Source organism: Clupea harengus, unplaced genomic scaffold (assembly GCF_900700415.2).
Source record: "Clupea harengus unplaced genomic scaffold, Ch_v2.0.2, whole genome shotgun sequence".
Lineage (NCBI taxonomy): Eukaryota > Metazoa > Chordata > Actinopteri > Clupeiformes > Clupeidae > Clupea > Clupea harengus.
The window spans coordinates 3,429-19,023 of record NW_024880599.1 but is presented as its reverse complement, the minus strand read 5'-3'; the positions used below and the strand labels follow the sequence as shown (position 1 = coordinate 19,023).

At 44.6% G+C, this 15,595-nt stretch overlaps 1 protein-coding gene across 1 annotated transcript; it reads right to left on the bottom strand.

Annotated features, from left to right (window-relative positions):
• Positions 1-514: 514 nt before the first annotated feature.
• Positions 515-13,062, bottom strand: LOC122132446 (protein bicaudal C homolog 1-like; the record flags this gene model as incomplete). Its single annotated transcript, XM_042707181.1, has 6 exons — positions 12,727-13,062; positions 11,776-11,934; positions 10,455-10,508; positions 5,157-5,339; positions 3,255-3,512; positions 515-655 (listed from the first exon to the last, which is right to left on the bottom strand). Coding segments are annotated over exons 1-6 (816 nt in total), but the record flags the coding sequence as incomplete, so codon positions are not given.
• Positions 13,063-15,595: the final 2,533 nt, after the last annotated feature.

The window sequence follows — 15,595 nt, the reverse complement described above, 5'->3', positions numbered from 1 at the left end:
TCTTAGTGCACTCTCTTAGTGTACTCTCTGAGTGTACCTCTTAGTGTACTCTCTTAGTGTACCCTCTGAGTGTACCCTCTTAGTGTACTCTCTTAGTGTACCCTCTGAGTGTACTCTCTTAGTGTACTCTACCCTGCATTCTAGTGGCAGACTGAGATGAGGGTTGAACATGTTGGGTTTGTACGTGTCTCTCTTCTGCAGGAGAGTGGGAATGTGGTGTGCATGTGTGACTGGGTGGAATAGGAGTCATCCAAAACAAAGCCCTTGAAATTGATGTTGGAAAGAGTCTGAGATTCCTGTTCTTTCTCTCTCCTTCCTGTTTATGTGAGCTTGTGTATGTGCATTGCATCTGCATGTGTGCTAGTGTATGTGTGTGTCAATGCTGTGGGTGCGCGTATCTGTCTGTGTGTGTGTGTGTGTGTGGGTGTGCGTATGTGTGTGTGTGTGTGTGTGTGTGTGTGCGTGCGTGCGTGCGTGCGTGCGTGCATGCGTGCGTGCGTGCGTGCGAGCGTGCGTGCGTGTGTATTACCTTGCTTGGTTGTCTGGGTTTGGGTTTGATGCTGATGAAGACGTCCAACTGTTCCATGAGGGCACTGACACACTGCGGCTCCACGTCCTCCTTCACATCAAAAATCAACACCAGCGGCAGACAACCCTGTATTACATACACACACACACATAAACAAAGATTAACCCTTGTGTTGTCTTAAGGGACAAAAAATGACACTCCACATGTGTAAAAACAGACAAAACCGTCTAAATAATATTTTCTAAAACCGTCTAAAATATATTCATTACTTTTCCTAGAGTGACCCCATCTTTATAAAAAGTGAAACATTGCCTTTATTCATATTTCTATGAAAGCTATACACCACCATGGTACAAAGGTTTTCTTGGGGTAATTTTGACCCAGCAGTTATAAAATCATTTACACACCACAAAAAAACTCCCCTTCTCAACCCCAGGAGGTTTACAGACAAAATAAAAAAAAATGACTGAATTTCTGAACTGAACTGAATTTCAGACAAAATAAACATTTCTTGAAAGCACTGTTTACTAATTGAGAATGCAGTCAGAGGATATAAAGGTGCTGCAGATGACTGTGCCCCCAGTTCTCTTTGCTGAAGCCACGAGTGCATGTGTCAGTGCCCAACAGGTCTGATTTGATTGGTTCAGATGTCCGGGAGGAACAACAGAACAGTGATTTAGAAAAGCACACACACTTGCATGCTGTCCTAAATGTGCTGATTAGAGTTGATTGATTTTTGTTCTGTATCTATTACTTTATTTCATTCTTATTGTATTTATTGTTGTTGTTCATACACCTTGTCCGTGGGGGGCATGGGTTAAAAAAAATGGGAGAAGTATTTTTTAGTTCAATTCCTCGTTGTACAGTATATAAGAATATATCGCTAGGTTGCCAAAACCCTGTTATTGTTTCTCTTCAACACAATGCATTCAAAGCTAGTTTTAGGCTTGGCTATACAAATGCTCTTGCTAAAAGAATAATGTTTACACCTATGCAGTACCTTTAACAATAACAACATCCTCAACAACAACAAACCTCTACTTCAGTAAGAACAAGTGGTGTCCACTGATTAAATTAAGTCTATCCACACTGTGAAGATATTCACAAAGTTGGTGATGAATGATAAAATAGATTTGCAAAATTGATTTGGGATTCAATTAACCAATCAATCAATCAATTATTTTAGGGGTTTAATGAAAGCAGGTACTTTACAGCATACAGAATTTTAAGACTATCCAAGGTTTAAGGGAAGGCACTAAATATTCAGATGGTAAAAGACATGTAGTGGACACAGTCTTTTACCAGGTGGTGTGCATGTTTGCTTGTAGGATGGATGTGTGTGTGTGTGTGTGTGTGTGTGTGTGTGTTTGATGTGCATGAGTGTGCGTTTGTGTCTGTGTGCCTGTGTGTCTTGTCTGTCTGTGTGTTTTGTCTGTTTGTGTGTGTGTGCGCGCGTATGTGTGCGCGCATGTGCGGGTGTGCGTGTGTGTGTGTGTGTGTGTGCGTGCGTGTGCCTTTGTGCGTCATGTTAGTCTCTGATTTAAGGGTCCACATAACACAGGCAGGGAATCTTGCAGAGGGTGGAAATTCTGACAGTATAATGACTTTGTTTTCCTGCAGAGGATGTTTAGAAAGAAGATGCATGTTCTCTTGATAGAACCAAACAATCAGGTTGTCTCAACTACCAATTACCCAGTGTGTTTTAAGTTGGGAAAGAGCCCAATTTAGATACCCTCGCACAAGGAGACCAAGACAGAGATATCTATGGGTCAACTATCTGTTGTGGTTGTAGGGTTGAACTAACAGTTGTGGTGTAGCTACACTGTAAGGCATTCCACCAATGCTACTCTACTGTGAGGCGACCCTTAGACACGCAGCTCAGAGGAGTTGAATGAGGAGTTCAGTTAAGTAAGGATATTTATGGAACATGTTGACCAAACCACTCCAGGAATTCAGGCTCCTTGCCAGCACTGTCATGCTGTAAACCCTACCCGACACAGACAAAGTACCCCCCCCCCCCCACACACACACACACACACACACACACACACACACACACACACACATAGTTTCATGGTCCCACAACACAACTCTGAAACACAAAAACACATGGTCTCTGTCTGTCTGTCTGTCTGTCTGTCTGTCTGTCTGTCTGTCTGTCTGTCTGTCTCACACACACACACACACACACACACACACACACACACACACACACACATAGTTTCATGGTCCCCAAAATACAAACACACATGGTCTTTCTCTCTCTCTTTCTGTATTCCTGTGCGTCTGTCTGTCTCTCACTGTCATACAGACACACGCACACGCGCACGCGCACACACACAACTCTGAAACACAAAAACACATGGTCTTTCTTTGTCTGTCTGTCTGTCTGTCTGTCTGTCTGTCTGTCTGTCTGTCTGTCTGTCTGTCTGTCTGTCTGTCTGTCTGTCTGTCTGTCTGTCTGTCTGTCTGTCTGTCTGTCTGTCTGTCTGTCTGTCTGTCACTCACACACACACACACACACACACACACACACACACACACACACACACACACACACACACACACACACACACACACACACACACACACACACACACACACACACACACACACACACACACACACACACACACACACACACACACACACACACACACACACACAGTTCCACATTCAGATGCACACACCCCTACACAGTCTGGGTGTTTTTTGTGCCCAGTACCATGAGGTGCTGCCTGGCGAGGCAAACGGCGTCGACGGAGCCCTGGATGTAGACGGTGGACTTGCGGTGCGTGTGCGGCGTGCTGGGGTCCGGGAAGTGGATCTGGGCGCCGGTGCGCTGGCTGATGTGCTTGACGTTGCTGCTGTGGCGGCCCATCATGAAGAGGTGGTGCTGGGGTGCGATGTCCAGCTGGGTGCTCACCGCCACCGCGCTCGCCAGCGAGCCCGCCAGGTGCTCCAGGAGCAGGGCCATGCCTCTCTGATGCACACACACGCACACACACACACACATGCACACACACACAGAGAAAGACACATACACACACACACAGAGAAAGACACACACACACACACACACACACACACACACACACACACACAAAAACACACACAGAGAAAGACACACACACACAGATACAAACACAAATGCAAAGCAACACACACACACACACACAGAAACACACACACAGAAACACACACACACACACACAGAAACAAACACACACACACACACACACACACACAGAAAAACAGTTGAAATGGCAAACCCGATGATCCAACTGTGCAAAATCTCGAAGCAAAAACCTTTTGGGCTGGTTTCCCAGACGGGGATTACACATTTTTGAATGGGTAGTCTCCATTATAAAAAGGCTTCTTTGTAATAATCCATGCCCAGGAAACCACCCTTATAAGAGCATCACAGAAACACATACAGTCTTTGGTGTGTCGGGGCGATCAAATATCTGACTGCGGCACGTTATCCTTCATTACTGCACACACCACAGTCAAGCAGAGTTTCCCTCTGCACTCCTGCCAGACCACAGCATGGCCTAGTTTCTGCCTTCTCTTTGCCCAGTAACCCCTCCAAACCATATGGACTGATGAGAGAGAGAGAGAGAGGGATTTTCATGAACGCTTGAACTGGTGCATGTGTGAGTGTTTGTGTGTTTTCTCTCATAATGTATATTGTGTGTTTGGTGTGTGTGTGTTTGTGATCAATCAGGATACAAGTCTGTGTATGTTCATTGGATGCTGGCTAAAAGGAGAAATAACTGTTCTTTGTGTGTATTTCTAATCTATGTGAGGTTGTGTATGTGCACTGAATCCATGTCTATGGCTGTGTATCAAATCGCGTACTTGCGCACTTCAAACACTGACTTTCAGAGCGTAGGGCGTTCACATTCACAAAACCAGCAGAATTCAGGTCACTGAAAGTACCCTGAATTTGGTCCGCCATCTTTGTTTAAAATTTCCAGTTGGCCGGAGGGAGCTGGCGCACAGATTTATGGGTAAAAGGCTGGTAGATTTGCGCCCGTCACTTCCGTCAAATGGTTAACGTAAGTATTCCATTTTAGACAACACTAATCAGCGACGGAACGCACTAAAGATGTAAGTGCGTATGGCGCACTACGCCTGTATTGCAGTGTACTTCGTAAAGTACTCGATATGAGACGCAACCTATGTGTGAGGTTGTGTGTGTGCACTGAATCCATGTCTATGTGTGAGGTTGTGTGTGTGTGCACTGAATCCATGTCTATGTGTGAGGCTCTCCCACACCCAACCCCTTCCCTTACCCAGGCTCGTATGCCCGAAGGGATCCCTCTCCATTATTGTTGACTATTAATTCTGTATATTATTATATACAGTATATATATATATATATATATATATCTTCTTTTACATTTAATGGAATCATGTATACATCATGTACATATGTTGCATGTGTGCTAATATGCTTTATTCTCTGATCCGTGTATGAATCCACCTGCTTGCTACCGATTCTCTCTGTGTGAATTCAACCATGTTTTTTGTATGTGTGAGTGTGTATACACGCCGGTGTGCAGAATCCATCCATGGATCCAGTCGTCCCCCCCCCCGCCCCCCGCCTAACTGCGTGGCTCACCTGCACAGCAGAGGCGTTGTTCTGGGATCCGCGCACCACCCCGGTGGCCCCGTAGAGGCGCGACGGAGGCTTGAAGGAGACGGTGAAGCTGTAGGTCTGACACAGGTGCTGCAGGGTGGGGGAGCTGGGGTCGGCCTGGACCAACGCAGGTAACTCAAACATCAGCACCAGAGGCAGCAGCTCCTGAGAGAGAGAGAGAGAGAGAGAGAGAGAGAGAGAGAGAGAGAGTAGAAGAGAGAGAGGCATAGAGGGCGAATGAGTCGGAGAGTAAGAGAGACAGAGCCAGAGAGTGAACAGACAGATAAATGAGTGTCTTGTGTCTTGAGCAGTAGAGAGAGGAGAACAATCAATCTTTGACATCTTGGGTTGCTCCTGTGCTGGGAACAGGCTAAATGTTCCCAGCAGTCTGGAGGAGGAAGGAGCTCTTGGCCACTCTCTGCTCACCTACTCACAGCTGCACCAACCCTTCACTGGAACTCCATTCAGTACAGGTAGTACATCCAACACCTAATCAGATTTCATTAAACCACAATTCAAAATCCCACACACATGCAGGCACACTCTCTCACACACACACACACACACACACACACACACACACACACACACACACACACACACACACACACACACAAACTCACACACATGCAGACCCACACACACAAACATCATTTTGACATGGTCAGCCAGCAGACACATAAATATTCATAAGGACATGGTGCCAGTAACTTAGAAGTAACTTATCACCAGTAACTTATCAAATCACCATTCATTACTGTGGCTATTCATAACAATGGCCTCAAGGGAGGGGGGGGGGATAACAGCTTTTGGCTTATTCCCTCCTTCTTTCCTTCAAATACAACAAGCAAAAGCAACAACAACAAAAACAACAACAAATGCCTCAATATGAAAATGACCTCTCGTGTTCTCTGGTCTCCTCAACTCCTCCACACACACACACACACACACGCGCACACAGACACACACACACACACGCACACACGCACACACGCACACACACACACACAGAAATACAGGCGAGGTGCCAGGACTCTTGCTTGACTGAGAACTACAAACAGTATAAATTACCAGACAAAAAATGCTCAGTGATCAGACCCATATGTTCACACAGCTAACATTAAGATCATGTTTCCTTAATACCGCAAATGAAAGAAAGGGGGAAAGGGAAAGAGAAAGAGAAAGAGAGAGGAAGGCACAAGAAAGACTGTGTATGGTGTATGAGAGAGAGACAGAGTGAGTAAGACAGAGAGAGTGAGTGAGTGAGTGAGTGTGTCTGTATATGTCTGCGTGTGAATGAGAATGAGTGAGTGAGAAAGTGAGAGAGAGTGATTTTTTAGGACATCTTATAACCAAAAGTTTATAACATTTACAGTCACTGAACAAATATGTGGTTTAATAGACGGTCACAGAAAAGCCACAAAAAGAGTAGGTGCAATGTGCAAGTGCATGTGTGGAAATCCACTTTCCTTTCCCCTATTTCAGACACATGCTTTAAATACCAAGCACAAACATCCTAAGGGAATAACCTGAAGTGACCCGCTTAACACAGCTTGTTAATTAAAAGAACAGACTCTCAGACATGTGCTGGGAGCCTTAGATCCCTGGGATACTGTCCATTGAGGCTAGAACATATGTGTGCTTAATCTTCTGAATTTGCAAATATGGGAGAGACATCACCAGTAAGCTTCAGCGACTGTGGAAAATCCCCTCTGTCCATTACCTCATTCTCCTTCAAGTAAGATGGCAGGGGCACGCAAGGCACCTCTCCCCTAGCAAGAGTGTATTCAATAATATTACAACAAAAAACCTTGATCATTGCGGCTTACTATGATTGTACTGCAATTGTATCCTCGATTTTCTCTAATGAATCGTTTTTCCTGAGGATTTTCAGTGTGTTTTTGACCAAGAAAGAAGGATCATTCTTTTAGACTGCTTTAATAAAAACATTTAGAGCTTGATTTTCCAGTACTGAAGGACTGGAGTGCAGTCTGGCGGCAGTAATGGCAACATTAGTTTGTCATATAATATGAGCATGAGTTTCCTAGAGGTCTGCAAGTGTGGTCATCGTGGCCACGACTCACCAAAACAACAACAACAAAAATGCAAAGTTATTTTAATAACTACTGAAGTTCAAAGCTAAATTAATTTAACCTCAATATTTTTCTGTGTGTGTTAAAAAGGGGGTAGAAAGCCAACTGAAAGTAACTCTGCTTTAAAACATTTTAGTACTTATTAATTTAGAACCATAGCAAAACAGTAGCATAGCAGTGGCTTGGCCATCTATTTCCAATCATGATAAGCTTGTAGCAACAAAAAGCATAATTTCGAAAAACTATCTTTGTTCTGTAAAACCACTGCTTCTTATGGGTTTACCATCACTGAAAGAAAGCACACTGTAAAATAACGTGGCTTTTTTTCTTCTGGCAAAGCAATCAGCCCAAAGAAACATCAGAGTAGAGAAGAGTAGTGAAGAGTAGAGTAGAGTAGAGTAGAGTAGAGTAGAGTAGAGTAGAGTAGAGTAGAGAAGAAGTGCACATTTGTGTTTTTCTGTGGTCCTTTGCTCAGCAGGGATGTGTTTTTACTGTGGTCCTAATCATCTTGGGAATGGAGAACCCTGAGGACCAACACAAATACTCATGCAGTTCCACATCTCCACCCAGAAGAGCAGAGGAACACCGAGGGATGGGAGAGGCAGCCTGAGGATGGAAGCTGGACGAAGGCCTAGACATGTGCCAGTGGTCACGGGAAGGAATTCACTTCCAGAAGGGGATGGAGGGGAAAAAAAGAAGAAAATGAAATGAAACGACCACCTCATTCCTCCGGTTTCAGTCAGCCAACCCCACCTTGGCCTTCCCAGTGACCCCGGCCCCAGGGGGAGAGTGGGGCGCAGGCCTGCAGGCGGTGGGGATCTGCTGCCTGTGGCTGGCTGCACATGGTGGAGCTGGTGGAGCTGGTGGGTCGGCTGCAGTGGGTTCTGTGGCCTGAGGAGTGTGCACTCAGGAAGGGGAGCTCTCTGGTCGTGGGCCTGACAGCATGGCTTAAGGCTCCAGAGCACGGGCAGACTCACAGAGCCCAGATGCATTGAGGACACATACCATCAAAAAAATGTATAAAAAAAAACCACACACACACACACACACACACACACACACACACACACACACAACACACATAAGAATGCACACATTAGCATATACACACACACACACACACACACACACACAGCACACATACGAATGCACACACACACACACACACACACACACACACACACACACACACAAATATAGAGTGGATTTACTGCGCCGTGACAGAGGACCCGCAAAGCTCTGCACTAAACCCCCTGATGAAGAGTGGCTCCAAAAACATGCCTCACACAAACACAAACAGCAAGTCTGACAAGATGCCAGAGTACACATACTCAAAACAATGTTAGAGAAGAGCTACACTCACGCACACACACACCCACACACACACACACTCACAGCCAGGACAGTCGCTGCAATGCGCCAATGGAGAAAAACACTTGACGTCAGATGGCATGGAGATTCAGAGGCAAAAGTACAAGCTGACATCTGACGGTTGATGTAATAGCTGGTTATGTAAGAGGACAGTGACAACATTAGTCAAACCTCAGACGCACTCTGACCTCATGCTCTCTCTGAGTGCCACAGCCTTTTAGAAGACCAATGCCCTTCGGTCTCTATGGTCAGCACAGCGTTATCAAATGCATTTACATTATGGTCAGGAAGTGACCCATTGACAGTCACGTCAAAATGTAATAAAAACATAATAATGACAAACACCTTATTTCAATCCAATTTAAATATAATTTGGCCTGCTGGGCAGAACTCTTCCATATAAATAAGCCATAGTTAGTTCGTTTTGTTTACTAGCAGTACCATGTGCTAGGCAATGAAAAACAATGGCATCAAACCCACTAAATATAAACTCAAATAATGGAAGATATTTTAAAAAGATAGTTTAAACCATTTCTAGATTTGATGGTCAAGAAATAGAATTGCATGAACTCTGAAGTTCACACGCAATGCAAGCTGCCAGGGGTGGAATAATGTTTAAATGCACGCCACGCACCACCAAAGGGCTGTTACATTACTTTTATGATTAGTCATCTCAGTATAATACTAATACAGATTTTATATGTTATAAATAATGTCGGTAGGGTTTCTCCCATATCCCCTTTAGAGGGTGAACTTACTGTAATACACGTATAACTCACTGTGATAGTAATGCTTTTATTAGGAGTTAAGATGAATCATATATGAAACAGCCTGAAGACTAATAAATATTCGAAAGTCTAAGTGCTCCCTTGGTGAGAAAATGGGGATTGAACTTCTGCCTTGATCCTTTTCAGACAGGCTGAGAAAACACCAAATAAAGCAGCTTTGACCGGCGATTCTCTTTCTTAAAAACATCTTTTAAACAGCCAGGTGAGTTGTTTTAAAACAGAGCAGCACTAACCCTGAAGGCGCTGAGTTTTATTTTACAGCATCACACAAAGACACACACACACACACACAGACACACACACACGGTGACACACACACACACACACACAGACAGAGAGACACACGCAGACACACACACACACGAACAACCTAGTTCTGTCACTCACATCTAACTTCAGGAAATATGGAAACATTACTATTAAAACAACATCAAAATCAACCCCACCTCTTGTGCTGATGGGGCTGATATATTAGAGGAAAAGAGAGAGCGTGAGTTTTAAAAGAGAAATAAAAGGCTAATTGTCTAAACACTCACTCTGTGTTATTTGGCCTGGCGAGCAGATGGGAGTCATTGCCACGGTTACGGTGAGCTCTATGTGGTGTTAAATTATGTGTGAGAGTGCAGAGAAGCCATTCGCTCCAATCCCAGAGCCATTTTTTACTTGCTGAAAGCATTACTATCCAGTGAGGAGTTGGGTGAAAACTTTATGGGGACAGCTACAGCAGTTACGCATCTGATGAAGGCCTCTGTTTAGAATCTTCTGGAACACCCGTAGCCACCAGGGTCACAGCAAAGGACACTCTTCAGCAAATGAGTCTGTGCAAAGCCTTGTTCTCGTGTACGACTCAAGGTGGAACGTTTAAGCTTTCTTCTCTGAGGATGAACTAAGGCACCCTTTCCTTCATAAGAAGTGTGTGAACGGCAGAGACTAAAGGCAGGTGGTTTTCTTGAGTTCTCACTGCCCCTCTTGTGGGAAATAGAGGAGCTGGCTTCTGCCTCTGGTAGTGGAGCTGCAGGTAAACTTACCCTTATTTTGGCCCTGGCAGCCTCCACTCCTGCCGGCTGGCCTGCTATAGACACCTACAGATGGGCAGATAGGGAAGAAGACAGAGGAGAAAAAGAATGAGAGAATTAATGCACTGATAAAGCTTTAGGAAAACATCAGTAGCACAGATCAGCCTTTAGATTTACACAGTATAAATCTGCAGTGATTATCGTGTTTACTCAAGTGGTCCACTTTCAGGATATATTTTCAGGAGAATTCATCAGTGTAAGAGAATGTTCAGCCAAAACACACTTTCACATACATACTTTCAGAGTGTGAGTTACATTTTTTTCCTTCTTATATACACAATTCGTACAATAAGTATCCTGAAATACAATTAGTACATTTAGCGCATTGAATATACTGAAATGACTATAAATGCAAAACAGCCACACATTCTTTCTCCATGATGAAATGAAAACACTGCAGTAATTACTTTAAAAGAAAATTCTCAAACTTCCACCAAAACCTCCTTTGTGTGTTTACGTTCACTACAGCTAGATTTCCGATGGGACACGCAGGCGCGTTAAAAAAATCTGTAAACACAAACTGCTCTCATTAAACAGTGCTGACGCAGCACAGACAGTGTTCCTCTTCTCATCGCTGATTTCAACCCTTTCAGCGCGGCATCTCAGAATAATCCCTTCAACCGCACCCTGGCCCAACACACACACACACAGACACAGACACAGACACAGACACAGACACAGACACAGACACAGACACAGACACAGACAGACACAGACACAGACACAGACACAGACACAGGCACAGACACAGACACACACACACACACACACAAATAGCCTGGCCAATTGTCATCAGCACTCAAAGTGGTTGGGACCAGTTGGTACGGAAAAGTCCTGGCTTTCCATCTGGTGTTGTTCGGAGAAGCGTGTGTGCATAGAGGGCCAGTTGTTTGTGATGAGCAGGAACTCTTTTTGGAGCCATTCAACACCTAATCCTTACCAAAGTGCTATCTAAGAGCCAGTTAGAGCTAGCCAGAACCCCACAGACCAAACCTGGCCCATGCAGACAGATGGTTTCATTTCATCTAAGGCACCAGTGGGGATACCAAATAAGTATACTTACTTTATTTCGTACACTAAATGAGTAGTATGGTGAAACCATCCCTATTCTATATTTAGCTTCTCAGATCTCAGCTGCAGTGATAAATGTGTTTTTTTTTTCCTTTGAATCATACTTGGAACACCTTAAAGATGTACTCTATGAAGTAATGGAGAATAAAGAACCTTAAGGGCATTATTTGGAACTGGAACCAACTTTGATTCAGGAACATACCTGGTTGCTCTTCTCGGCCTGGTTGTTGCGGTTGGAGTCGGGGAAGTGAATGTGGCAACCCGTCTCCTCCATCACCTTCTTGATGTTGTTGCCACCCTTTCCGATGACATGAGAGTGCTCAGTGTGGGACACGTCCATCTTCAGGGTAACCCGGTTACTCTATGGGGTCAAATGTGAGAGGTTTAGGGGTCAAATAGCTTTCCAGTGACACAGGAAAGGAAAACAAAGCAACTGTTGGGGTGGCTGTTCAAAGACGCGGGTATTTTGACCCACTTTCACATCCTCCTTCATGGCACCGATTAGATTATGATTAAAATCTTCGGGATTTTGTCAAATCTGCACCGTCTCGTCCCATAAACACCAAATACCACGCTGAAGCCAGATTGAGATGTTCACTAAATGGACACCAGATTTGCTGGCATCGCCGCGGCCATGGCATGGTCGGCTGCACTATTAGCATCAGCCAACATGGAACCATGGAGCCGAACTCCAGAACTGCAACTCCACAGACCCACAGTCGTGTCTAATTAACCCCTTACCCTACTCTACATGAAATGCATTAGTGTAGGCAAGCATCAGAGTACACACGGGACACTTTAACACTGATAGTCTGTTAATGGCGGGGAGTCATCTGGAGGGATAACCAAATGGAGATTTTTTAAATGTCCACCTCAAGACCACAGAGCCACCACAAGCCAAACAGGAAGTTATGTCTCTGAGGGAAAGACAGGAGTGGGAAAAAAAGAGATGTGAAGAAGAGAAAAAAAACTGATAGAAAATGACTACTACATTGTACTTCACTCCTTTAAACCCTTTTTAATGCCCCTGAGTTGCAAATGATTAAGAACAGAGATGACGGTCTATTTTTCCAGCGAGGGGGAGAACAGAAGTGGTGAAGCTTGGATACTGCCGGTTGCCATGGAAACCACAGGTTTGCTTTCTTTTACTGACCTTGGTGTCGAGCACCGACATGATTCTCTCTTTGGCTTCTTTCACACTGTCTCTCTTTCCACAGACCTTGATGTGAGGATCTAGAAGAAAAAAGAAACAGAAAAAAAAGTAAAAATGAGTAAGAGGAACAGCTGCATAGTTCTCTACCCTTCCCACCCAGTGTTATAACGGGGGCGTTGGAATGAGACGGAATGAGACAAAACGCTCCAGGAAACATTAAAAGTCATTTAGTTTATCAATCAACCATCTCATTCAGCAATTACAGTCAACCGCATAACCACTTTACAAACTAAAAGACATTCACACAATAGTTTTACATCTGTTGTTTTATCCGTTTCTCTTTCCTCAGTTTGCCTCTGTTCATACTTTTCCTCAGTGGTGTGTGTGTGTGTGTGTGTGTGTGTGTGTGTGTGTGTGTGTGTGTGTGTGTCTGTGTGTGTGTGTGTGTGTGTGTGTGTGTGTGTGTGTGTGTGTGTGTGTGTGTGTGTGTGTGTGTGTGTGTGTGTGTGTCTGTCTGTCTGTCTGTCTGTCTGTCTGTCTGTCTGTCTGTCTGTCTGTCTGTCTGTCTGTCTGTCTGTCTGTCTGTCTGTCTGTCTGTCTGTCTGTCTGTCTGTCTGTCTGTCTGTCTGTCTGTCTGTCTCTCTCTCTCTCTCTCTCATCCTTCTCTTTCTCCCTTGCCGTCCCATAAACACACAAATGGAGTACTTATGGTATCCACACATTTCATACAACCACAATGAAACTCACAAAGCCAGTTGCTGTGTCTTTGAATTTGTCAGAGCATTGCCTCACATCCTGTCTCTGAAATCACACCAGCTTGTCTGGCGCCTGCCACCATGCCCTGTCAAAGTTGCTTAATTTTTACTTCACGCCATGCCAATTTCTCCCCCTGAACCATGTCTATGCACACATTGCACACATATACACACACACACACACACACACCACACACACACACACACACACCACACACACACACACACACACACACACACACACATTCACATGGTATATCGGTTTAATATTGCATTCTCAGAAAGCCTAAGGCAAACACTGTCAATCTATTTCAGGAAGCAGAGGTACTGTATAGCATGATCTCTGGCCCTTACTTGTACCTGGAGGCCAGTGTAGCAACAAATATGGGTTAAATACACACTGTGCAACATAACTAAGAAAACAGACCCAACGAAATCTGGGTTGAAGTCTTACTATAGGGCAGGCCAACCCTGTGGGACAGCTGTGCAGACAGGCATATCCCAGTCGGTGTTTATCAGAAGTCATGTGATCCTACCAGGCCCCAGTGGGTTATGGGTATTTAGGGAGGGCACTTCCAGGAAGTGGTTTCATGAAAGTGCACCTTCCAGAAAACCCCCATTAAAGGCTTCACTCTCCACCTTCCAGCATATTCCCCAAGCATGAGTGGTCATAAGGAATTCACATTTACATTAATGGCCTATGAATAGCTGGCGTATGAATGTACCTGGTGGGCCTCCCATCGTTTGTGCTCTGAAAATACACACTCACACACACACACACACACACACACACTCTGCCTATAAACAAATTAAAAGGCCCATAACTCTCAATCATGTTTTACATCTCTGCATGAAGTTATTGTATGAAGTGCAAACATTCTGGTCATTTGTCATTCTTGTGTTTGTTTTATTCCCTTCTTACACATTCTGTTATCATCTCCCCTCCTCACATTAGTGCACACAGTAATGCTGTTAGTGATTTGAAAGACAACAACTGACACACACACACACACACACACACCCCCTAAAGTGACAATAATTGAGGTCAGTGACCTGTACCCCTTGGCTTTGCACTGTGGAGCAGATGCAGTATGTTTTGAATAGACACAAAACACACAAACACAAAACACACACACACGCCCACACAAACAGACACAGACACACACCTGTGCTAAAGGGGCTACCGATTTCACCTCTGGTGCGTGAGTAACTGCAGCAGGAGGCGCCAGGACTCCCCCAGCCCAAATCAGCCACCATATGGAAGTCATTAACAGTGTCCGTGCTTGTGTGTCCGTGTGCTTGTGTGTGTGAGTGTGAGTGTGTGTGCACGTGCATGCCTGCGAGAGCGTATAGGCCTGCTGTTGTTTTTTGCAAACGCCCACGTAACTCATCCATCAGTGTTCCAGCGTAAAACCCCTTCACAGTGGTAGCTATTCTTAGCACATCTCATGATGAGTAAACTGTAGGATAAACTGCTATGTGTCTATGATACGTGTCTATTCATCACTGGAGGCACACAAGAGAACACACGAGAGACAACATGGTGAAGAGGGAGCCCAGTGCTGCCTCAACTGAGGTGTTGTTGACCCTGACAACAATGAACCGTTTGAACTCCAACTAAAAGAAAATAAACCCTTGGCAACAAAAGAACCATTTCCAGTATGGCTGCCGTCCTAATGTTGAAAAGCACTCTCAGACATGGTGGGTTCATCAGAATGAAACGAGCCCTTTGGATCATAACGTCTCTTTCACAAACTTCACATCTGGGCCAGCCACTCGATGAAAGACAGACTGGGAGAGGGAGAGGGAGAGGGAGGGAGGGAAAGGTAGAGAGAGAGAGAGAAAGAAGGAGGGAGAAAATGAAATGAAAAGAGGGTAGAGGAAGGGAAAAAAATGCTGGGAGTGGTACAGCTGGTTTTGCATTGGTTAAACTGTCAAGACACAAACACCAGTAGAGTTTAGAGGGTTGGGAGGTTGGAGAAAGGAAGAAGAAAGAGAGAAAAAAACTATGGTTGAACATCAGAAGGGAAAGCATGAGAAAGGTACTCTGGAGAAGAAAAGAGGACATTGAAACTGAAAACAACTCAGAAAGAGAGATGGAGGACAGACTAGAC